Below are 10,753 nucleotides of genomic sequence, written 5' to 3' on the forward strand. Positions count from 1 at the left end.
TGCCCCAAGGTTCTTGGCAATTAGATTTACACAGTGTCCAACATATTACATCAAATTACTGGTTACAAGTTACAAGCGAATGTTAAATAGTAGACTGCAGAGCTTAGTACATGAGAAACATTTTTATTTTGATATTTTTAATTGTAATTAAAAAACACAAGTGCTACTCTACACTGCTCAAAACTCGCGTTTGAATCATCATTGGCAAATTCTCTAAATATGTAAACGTACTTACAGGCTGTGAGTCAGAAGCGCCGTGCTGTTCTTACAAAGTTGGAATTGCTCCACTTTATAGAAACAGCCTGTGACGAGTGGGGCGGGGCTGAGAGCCGTGGGAACGGAGCGAGGCCGGTGGAGTGATTGGGAAATGAGCGACACCTGCTCCACTCACCGGTCTCGAGTCCCACGGAGGAGATCGGGAGGATACAAAAGAGGAGCGACGACAGTGAAGGACGAGAGAGGACCAGGCCTGGGCTTTATTTCATCATTGGCAAATTCTCTAAATATGTAAACGTACTTACAGGCTGTGAGTCAGAAGCGCCGTGCTGTTCTTACAAAGTTGGAATTGCTCCACTTTATAGAAACAGCCTTTGACGAGTGGGGCGGGGCTGAGAGCCGTGGGAACGGAGCGAGGCCGGTGGAGTGATTGGGAAATGAGCGACACCTGCTCCACTCACCGGTCTCGAGTCCCACGGAGGAGATCGGGAGGATACAAAAGAGGAGCGACGACAGTGAAGGACGAGAGAGGACCAGGCCTGGGCTTTATTTTGTGTTTGGTTTTTATTTATTTTTTTTATTTATTATTATTACTCTTATTCCTCAACATTCAAATAAACCTTTAATAACCAAAATAAACATAAAATAGCGCGACAGCCCCTCACGGGCGACTGCCGCGCACAAACAAAAACCAGACCACAAAATAAAAACCCAGGCCTGGTCCTCGCTCGTCCTTTACTGTCTTCGCTCCTCTTTTGTATCCTCCCGATCTCCTCCGTGGGACTCGAGACCGGTGAGTGGAGAAGGTGTCGCTCATTTCCCAATCACTCCACCGGCCTCGCTCCGTTCCCACGGCTCTCGGCCCCGCCCCACTCGTCACACAGCCTTTGTACACAGAAGCATTGTATGCTACTGGTTCAGGAAACAGTCCTCATCCTTCGTAAAATGCACTGCACACATCTGAATATTTGGGTTGAACTGTTCTGGAACAGTGTTGTAAATATAACTTATCCACTGATTTCTAGTCATGTCCTCTTTTGGAAGGCGAACAACGAGAATAAAAGGTACGCCTTCTTTCTTTGTGTGAACATTTGGGTGGCGTTATGCAAATTTTCTCACATTGTGACGTAGAGATGTGGGGGCGTGTTAGAACGAGCCGTTTTAGGAGGGTGTGGTTGACCCTTAACTTTAATAAAGAATATTTCTTTGGATTAGAGTCTTTAGTCTTTGCAACTTTACAGATCTTCTTTATGCACCAAGAGCTTGTAACACTCCAAAGAGAAAGGAAAAATTTAAATCAAATCATATGACCCCTTTAAAATAATACTTTAACTATATCTGTAATTAGAATTTTCTTTAATATTTCTTGTGCTAATAAGTAACTTTGTCAAAAGCCTGTTTTCACAGCTGCAGGCAAATACTTTGATCACTGAAAAAAGAAAAAGAAAAAAAAAACATGGGGGCAAAAACACGCCTGTGCAAGTTTGCCTGTTGAATAGGAAGTGATGTGGAGCTTTGTACAGGTATGGGTAAAAGACTCTGGATTCACTGCAGTTCCTGTCACTAGTTAAAATGATTGGCTACTGTTAGTGACGCAGAAAAGGATATAGAAGGATGGTATAAATTGTGGGGAATAACCACTTGCATCTGGAGAGCAGCTGAAGTGTGACGAAAACCGAATCTCCAGTCTGACTGAATCTGTACTTGGGCCGCAGCATGACACAACAAGTGCATAAAAGGTGTTTGCACTATCAGGGTGAGTCATAATACTTCTCATAAAACAAAATAGAATGATAAGGAGCTTACAACAAAATGACTTCTACTTTAAAGACGATAAAAATGAAATGTTACTAAAATGTAATCTTAAAACTCCATCAGTACTTGGATTGATGATGGTGTTAGCCGTTTTCTCTGGACTTGGAGACACTAAGGAGAAGTCAGAGGATGTGCTCATATACAACACAACACACAGTATTGGTAAGTACTTCAAAATGATACATAATTATTTTGAAAGACTGCAGTCTTTAAGTTTTTTCTCTCACCAGACTGAATTTATCTGATCAAAAAAAAAAAAGATAAAAGTAAATCAGTAATATTGTAAAATATTTAAAAGAACTGTTTTCTATTTTAATATAATTTATTCTCTCTTTCTCTCTATCTCTACTCATACTCTAATTAGCGGTTTGTTGACATGTACAGTAGTTGTCAAGTTACATTTCGTTAGTATAATATCTAAAGTGGACTACGGTAATAACCCTAACTGAAGGGTTTAATAACCCTAACTTTGTTTTAAATGAAATGAGCCATCTTGTAATTTCAAATATGCATTGTGCTAAGAATGCCGGTTCTTTGGCATGTGGACACAAGTCTGAATACCTTTCCATTAAAATAACAATCCTTCATGCTTAACTGTCTGGGTGTGTGTGTTTCTATCTGTAGGAAGTGGAGTGGAACCGCGAGTTTTGGCCATTCAAAGGCCCTGCGGTCCAGAACACAAAGGATTCTGTTTCAATGGCGCCTGTACCTACTCCTCTGACCTGGACACCCCCATCTGTCGGTGAGAGCAGCCACCAAAAACAACTAATCTACTCAATATTCCTACCTTTTAAACCCCATCAATCAATTGACACTGATCAAGTCTTGATTATCTAGTTCATGTTTGTTTGTTTAGCAGACTAGCAAGTTGCAAAGCTTGGGTTGTGGCTGTGATGTGAATAAAGCCTTGTGGATGTTTATAAAAATAGGATGATCTCTTAGAAATGTCCCACCCAAATTTCCTGTTTCACAAGGAATCAACATGTGGAATAACTTTCCATTTCATAGCCTGTTTAACTGCTGAAAATTTCAAGCTGAGGATTCCAAGACCTTTCTAACAAACACGATTTCTACTGTCTTTAGGTGTGACAAAATGTATAGCGGTGTGCGCTGTGAACATGTTATTTTGAACACCCAACGTTTGTCTAGTCCTGAAGAAGTCATTGGAATTAGCTGTGGTGCAGTTTTATTACTGGGAACTGTAATTGCAGTGATGTACTGCTGCTTAAAGAAAAGGTAAAATCTGGAATACAGCATTCAGTCTTTTATTGTACAAGTAACAAATGCTTTGTTTATTGAGTATTTATAATTCAATATTTTCTGGTTTATACACAGGTGTCGGAAGTCATCACCACCCTACAAGAACTGTGGCTCTGAGAACTTAGTTTAAGTTATCCGGCCAGATATAATTTATATTCTTAAACAACTTGAATTTAGGTCTAAGACAGGAATGAGGACTAAACATCCAGACTGACTCTACAAGCAAGACAGGCCAGACTGTGGAGCAGAGACACAACACTCTCTAGAGGAAAGAGCAAGAATTGCAAAGAAACACTGTGACATTTCACAATCTCACAGAATCATTTTATATTTATTACAAGTTTCTGCTACTTAGTCCTTACTACAACTTTGGCACTGTAATGTGAAAATTATTTACTGTCACTGATAAACTGCATGTAGAATATCAGTCAGATGGAATTTTATCCATAAGCAAATGTCATATGCTGCCTCTGTTATGAATGTATTATGTAAGTGCACATAGGTATTTATTGCACAGCTATAAACATGGTAATACTAAATATAAAACCTAAACTGTGCTAATGTATTTGTATCAGATATTTATTTATTGACAAATTTGTCTAAAATTTGCACCTAAAATAAAAAAAAGAAAAAACATAAAAATGTGTTTTGTTTTAAATTAGTCATGTCGTATTAATGCAAAGCCATGAAATTTATGTTCTCAGTTTAAGCAATATTAAACAATAACTGTCTATATACAGTAGTGCAGAGTTTCTTCTTGTAAGTTGCTTGAAAAAAATGAAAAGCAGATCTTATTATTTTAATAAAGATGTTCAATATGTAGAATAAATGTTTTTCTGTATTCTGAAGAATACAGGCTTTCAAAAACTTTATTTATATACTTAGCAAGCATCCCTAATAATAACAATCAGAAACAATTGTTTTTCATTTATGGATTTAATAGAGAGGAAGGACAAAGGTGTTGGTACACTAAACAGTGTTCAAACAGAAACCGGAATTTAATTTCTGTTTTCATAAAACCGTGTGTACACGTAAGAAATCTAATTTGGTACAAACATATGTTTTTATCTAAACTGGCCAATCTGAATCACCAATAGAAAACAGGAAAAAAGTACTGAATATTCAAGATCTAATCAACTGTGAATGGAAGCATTTGGAAAAGCATTGTACTAGACAGAAATCAAAACTGTTCAGTATGAAGTTGTGTCTGTGGCACTAGAACCAGCATTATAAAGACATTCTGACAGGAAATTAAGGCGCCTGTCTATCCAGCTAAGCGTTTAGAAAACTTTCTGATGCTCCAGAGTTGTGTGAGGAATTTGCCCCAGCATCTGTAAAACATAAGAATATTACTTTGAAAGTTCAGGCAATATGATGAAGAAATTATGTTACAGAGCAGTACTGTACGTACGCCTCCCTCTTCTCATAAGGGTGTTGAAAACATCAGTAAGAGTCGTTCTGTTGGAAGAACTGCTTCTGCCATAGGAATGGGCTCCAGAGCTTGAAGTCTATGATAGGAAAGATGCAATTGTGTTTTATATAAACATTTTTGCATGAAAAACTTGAAGGAAATAAACGAGCGAAATGTGTTTACATGTGTGGTATGGGAGCCAGTGAGTCTAGTGATTCTCAGTTTTCTTTTAAGTGTCTCCCGAACCTGTTAAGAAAGAAAAATAAGCATCTCAGACACCAAATACCTAGAAAGCAATACCAAGCATAGCTTATAAGGAAACTCAGCTCAGAAACTCAAACTTACCTTCTTTTCCATCAGTGTTCCGAGAACCAGTATAAAGAAGCCCTGAAATTAGTGAACAGGTCAGACGAGTTAGTTGTCATTTATCTGATAAACTGTGATGATAAATCTTTGAAGAAATGTTCTAGGTTTAGTACAAATTATGCTTGACCAACAGCATTTGTGGTATAATATTGATTTCTTCCAAGTATAATGGATGGTGGGGAGTTTGTTCTATCCAATCAGTTGTTGATTGGATGGAGGCAGATCTGAATGTGAGATTGTGGTTGATTGTAAGAAAGGGGTTTATGCAGACTAAATAATTGGAGAAGTCCTAAATATGTCACCAGAGAGAAGTCTGTCATGCCCCCATGAATGGGAACTCAATGTTGTGTCCCCTAGAGGGTGCTATGGGAAATACCTCCGCCTAGCTCGTACAAGTCTTCCCTTTTCCCAGATCTTCACACCCAGGTGCAGAGATCTTGGGGAAAGCCATATTCTGCCCGCATTCATTATTCACAGGTAAACTATTCTGATGTGGAGGGGATGCAGGGATATGGTTATGCGTCGATGCCTCCGACTGAAGAGACGCTGGCTAGTTATCACTCAGTTGGTGAGGCAGCCGCATTCAAGACGCTGTCTCTGCTGCGTGTGACATCACGCCAGAATGGCAGAGCATATGCGGCAGCGGGTCAGGCTGGAGCAGCTTTGCACACGATGGCCATGGTGCAAGCCTACCAGGCTGACCTGCTGAAGGACCTGGATTTCTGGATCCAGATTTGGATATCCTTGCCACAAAACAAATTGGCCGCTGTGATCAGTCAATCCATGGCGGTCATGGTGGCTACGATAGGCTTTGGGTAAACCTGGTGGACATAGGGGAGAAAGAGAAAAACTTTCTCCTTGATGTGCCAGTTTCACCTTCCAGAAGTTTTGGGAGGCGAAGGCACACTCTGTGGCTTTAACAAACTTTATAGCATACCAGCCCAGGTCCAAGCCTCAAGCCATGAAGGGGGCTGGCCCGTCCAAGTCTGAGGACTGGAAGCGAGACCAGAAGGCGAACACAGCTTCTCCTGCTGCCCCTCCTTCGAAGGGTAGAGCATGAAAGAGGTGCGAAGCTAGTGGGAGAGGAAAAGATCACAGGGAAGTGCCTCAGGGAAGTAATTAACATCTGACTCCTTTGCAGCATGTTTCTTTCCATCATCTGTCTTACTGATGGTTCATCATTAGAGGCTGGTTGGTTGTAAAAGCATCATCTATTTTTGACAGTTTACTGAGTAGTATGCTCTCTGTGAATGTGGGGTTTAGTTAAGCCTATTCTTAATTTAGAGAGTTGTTATGCTGAGAACTCCGCTCGTAGAGCTCAGCTAGACAGCTTGCTAAGTTTTTTGGCGCTCTTTGAGCCTCCTTGGCTATTGCGAGTGTCGTCAGGCCTTCTCGTACCATACAGAGAATTATTTTTATTAAAGCCTCTGCTTGCCAGAGCTCCACTAGGACATTTTGCAGGTTGTAGGCTCTCTGTGAGCCTCCTTTCATGGTATCCCATGTATGGGGTATAGTTAGGCCTCCTCTCATTTTTAGTGAGTCGTCATGTTGAGGCCTCTGCTCCTAGAGCTCTGCCATCCACTGCGAGCATTTTCAGGCCTCCTCTGGCTACAGAGAGCTATCTTCATTGAGGTCTCCACTTGCCAGTGCTACGCTGTGTTAGCATCTGTGAGTTGTAGGCTCTCTATAAGCCTTCTGACAAGATGTCCTGAACATGGGGTGTAGTTAGGCCTCCTCTCTTTTTAGAGAGTCGTCATGCTGAGGCCTCCACTCCTAGAGCTCGGCTAGGTAGTATGGAGTGCTGCTAGGCCACCTCTCATTTGAAAGGTGTTGTATTTAGGCATCCACTCTGCAGAGCTTTGCGGGCTAGTTGGCTCTAAATGTTAGGCTCTCTGTGAGCCTTCTTGGATACTGGCCTCAATAAGAACATAGTTAGGCTTCCTATGTCCTGTTGAGGCCTCCTTTCTTGAGAAGCCCCAGTCTAAAGTAGTGTTGCTTGTGCAGGGGTGAGGACTCCTCTGAGTCTTTGACTTAGTTCAGCCAATAAGGCACTCATCCCTTCAGCATGGCAGTGTGGTTATACCATTCTCTATAGCACCCTCTAGGGGACGCAGGAAAGATTTACCATTCGAAATGGAACGCCTCAGGTTGTGCATTTAACCATAGTTCCCTGAGAAGGGGAACAATATGCCTTCATCATGCTTCTGGAATTCCTGAATGTCTCCTTCAGACAAGAAGTGGATGACATATTTTACAGGTGCCGCCTGCCAATGTCAAGTTCATTGCCATGTTTAGACTCATGCTTCAGACACCGGTCATGCTGGAGGCATTCCCCATAGCACCTTCTAGGGGACGCAGCATCTCGTTCCCCTTCTCAGGGAGCCATGGTTACATGTATAACTTGAGATTTTTCATCTGAAGTTCGAGTTATATTTCGATCCAAGTTTAAAGGTCACCAAAAAATAAAATAAATGGATGATTTGTTCATATTAAATCATAATAAGATCATAACATCCATTTAGAAAATATATTTTAATTTTATGATGACCCCCCCACCCCCAAATTTTAACATTTTTTAAAAGTTTAAATTAACTTTTAACACTATACAACAAATTATGTTGATTAAGCTTAACACAGAACATTAATTTAAAGGGACATTTCACCCAAGAATGAAAATTCTGTCATTTATTCACCCTCAAGTTGTTTCAAACCTATATGAATTTCTTTCTTCTGCTGAACACAGAAGAAAATATTTTGAAGAACGATGGTCCCCATTAATAGAAAAAGATACTATGGAAGTTAATGGGGAGCAGGAACTGTTCGGTTACATTCTTCAGAATATCTTCTGTGTTCAGCAGAAGATGAAATAAATTCATACAGGTCGGAAACAATGTGAGGGTGAGTAAATTATGAAGGAATTATCCCTTTAAAGTTGATGTATAAAATTTTTATTGAAGTGAATAATTATACCTGCAAGGAGTTGAAGATTGCAAACAAGTAGTGGATGGCCAAAGCTTTAGGCTCTATCATGATGCCCAAGCCAAGACCCCAAGTGATGCCGAAGATGGGCGTCAAAATTGCCACACATCTGAGAATGACCACCAAGGTGTTCTTTTCGTCTCTGTTGCTCTCTCCCACTCCCCTCCTGATCATTTTCACCACAACTATTATCACAGTAATTATATTGACAGCCACAATGACCAGAGCTGGTAGGACAAAAGCCAGAAGGGCCTTGGACTGGTCCCAATTTAGCCAGCATGCTTCATTCTTTGTGACATAGTGTTTATTTCCAGCAGTGGAGGCGACGGTAATAACCGAGATGAGGAGAGGTGCGCCGTAGCCCACAACGAAGGCTAATGCCATCATGACCGATTTGGAAATTTGAGAGAAAACCATAGTGGTGCGGTAGAGAAGCAGAATGGCTGAGACCAGCATCCAGAAGAACAGCGACAAGTAGAAGAAGTGGGCGAAAAACACTGTAGTGCTACATGAGTTAATATAGTCCGTTCCGGGCTTTACGATAGCAGCACCGATAATGAAGCATATGTCAGCGATCAGGAGAGAAAGAGCAATATTGACTAAGGATACATGGCGAACATGTGATGTAGAGTTTCTAGATACTTCCTTCCAGATGATAATTTCGATGATCAGGCACACAACCAAGCTGCCTATCGAAATAGAAACACCAACGTATGTAATGACAGACAAAGCAAGATCTTCAGGAGCAAAAGGGGACATTAGTATCGAAAACGAAGTGGTGTGATTACATGACGTGACATTGCCGTTTACTTGTATGACCTCACATCCTGTTGAGTCCCATCCTCCAGTTCTATTAAAAAGGTTGAATTCCCAGAAAACACACTGGGGGTTCCAAAGGTTTACTGAATTATTATTTAGAGTTACTGAATCTCTAAGTTTTTCAAAGTTTAGCTGTATGTTTTTGATAGATATGCTTGTATTCACTACAACAATCAGTCCGTTGATGACATTTTCAGTTGTGTTTAGGTCATCGGTACGATTTCTTGCAGACATAACATTGCCCAGGGAGGAGAAGGCCACAGCTGTGATTGTAACGTTTTTGTGACTGGATGCAATACCCGGGATGTTTATTGCAGCTGTTGAGTTGAGCTTTAATACTTCATTGAAGTCTTCAGATGTTGTTACTTTTTTGAACAGGAATGAGTTGGTTGGACTCGTTATGTTGAAATTGCTGTTTGATGTCGCTTTTATAACACTTTCAATGGCATTCAGGAGTTGAGAGCTGTTGCCTTGGCTTTCGCCATTTGAATTTAGCTGTTCCCATACAGGTTTCACTGTCTCTGATGAAATGACATCCACTATACTAAGGAAATTCTGTAAGATAAATGATGGGAGATGTTAAAAGGCATCACATTTAGATGAAACTATTGCAGTTTCTCAACTTAAAGGGGAACAACTGGATGAAATTAAAAAAAAAAGAATACATATAGATTCATAGACACTGCCATTAAAAACTCAAGTCAACTAATGTGTAGTCTACATAATACAACGGCAATTCAACTCTAACAATGATCAGTTGTGGATGTAATCTAATCTAAATTTCAACTTACCGTTATCACAACTTCATCCAGCATAACAGTTTGAGTGACATCTGCAATATTGTTAAGTATTTCCACCATTGCTGAAACTGTAGCTTCAGATTGAACTATCTCACCTTCATTGTTTATGGTGGCATTGTTCAATTTATCCACAAAATCTGTTAATGTTTCAGCATCTAAACCCTTAAAAATGAAACAAATAAACAAAGATAAGCAAATCCTGGATTGAGCAATAATTGTGTCATTAACACTTCCCCTATACCACCTTACAGATCTACTCAACATACAATATAAGCATCTACAAAAATGAACAGCTGTATGTGTTTCTCTAAAGTAGTACAGTGCTGCATGGGCAATCTTATGTGTTACAAGCAACAGGAAAGACAGTAAAACCGAAAAGCAAACCTGTGATTCCTGTTGCAGTTGTTCAATGATCCGAAGCACACAGGTGTCCTTTACAGTTACCCAAAAGCCATCAGAACGACACTCTCCTTCTCTGAAGCCAACTTTTTCTTTCACACAGTCTCCTACAACCTTGTCACCAACTTTTCCAAAACCATATATGTCATTGTTGCATGTGACAGCTATGAAAAAAGAGAGAAAATAATGTAAATAGTATTAACTGGTTTTAAAAACATAATATTTTATATATTTGAGTTTGATACCATGTTGGTACAGAGTCATCATTGTGTGGGGCAACCAGGAATGAAAACAGGGACCACTAAGGTAAAAACGGAATTTGAACTTACGGCTGTCTGGAGATTGCTCTATAGGTTTGTGAACAACCAGTTCCACAGACTTTGAGCTATATGAAAACCCACTTAGATCTTCATTGTCCAGTTTGCAGGTGTATATGAAAGTTTTAGCACATGAACTTTCAGCTGTGATTTTAAACTGTTCTGTTCTACATGTCAGTAAATCAATTTCTGGAAATACGAGATGCAGAGGAAAGAAATCACAGATGTGGCTACTGACATACTTCAAAACAACTGTAAGTCATTATATTGCTGTTTCAAGACTCAATTTATAGAATTATAAAATGACTATTTTGCATTTCTAAAAAAAAACACTTACTGCACCCTTCAACAACCTTAACCAACAATAATAA

The 10,753-nt window shown here is 39.9% G+C and overlaps 2 protein-coding genes across 2 annotated transcripts; one reads left to right on the forward strand and one right to left on the reverse strand.

Annotated features, from left to right (window-relative positions):
- The first annotated feature begins 1,582 nt into the window (after positions 1-1,582).
- On the forward strand, positions 1,583-4,026 carry LOC109071085 (epigen-like). The gene is made up of 5 exons (XM_019087558.2): positions 1,583-1,972; positions 2,095-2,193; positions 2,656-2,773; positions 3,115-3,267; positions 3,367-4,026. Exons 1-5 carry the CDS (start codon positions 1,933-1,935, stop codon positions 3,419-3,421), a joined length of 465 nt encoding a protein of 154 aa, XP_018943103.1. The 5' UTR covers positions 1,583-1,932; the 3' UTR covers positions 3,422-4,026.
- A 202-nt stretch (positions 4,027-4,228) lies between these two features.
- LOC109071086 (adhesion G-protein coupled receptor F1) lies at positions 4,229-10,633 on the reverse strand. The gene is made up of 8 exons (XM_042762480.1): positions 10,395-10,633; positions 10,051-10,229; positions 9,658-9,828; positions 8,039-9,421; positions 5,048-5,089; positions 4,886-4,948; positions 4,703-4,799; positions 4,229-4,622 (listed from the first exon to the last, which is right to left on the reverse strand). Exons 3-8 carry the CDS (start codon positions 9,724-9,726, stop codon positions 4,564-4,566), a joined length of 1,713 nt encoding a protein of 570 aa, XP_042618414.1. The 5' UTR covers positions 9,727-9,828; positions 10,051-10,229; positions 10,395-10,633; the 3' UTR covers positions 4,229-4,563.
- Between the last annotated feature and the right edge of the window lie 120 nt (positions 10,634-10,753).

The sequence above is a fragment of the Cyprinus carpio genome, chromosome A8, assembly GCF_018340385.1.
Source record: "Cyprinus carpio isolate SPL01 chromosome A8, ASM1834038v1, whole genome shotgun sequence".
NCBI classification, from domain to species: Eukaryota; Metazoa; Chordata; class Actinopteri; order Cypriniformes; family Cyprinidae; genus Cyprinus; species Cyprinus carpio.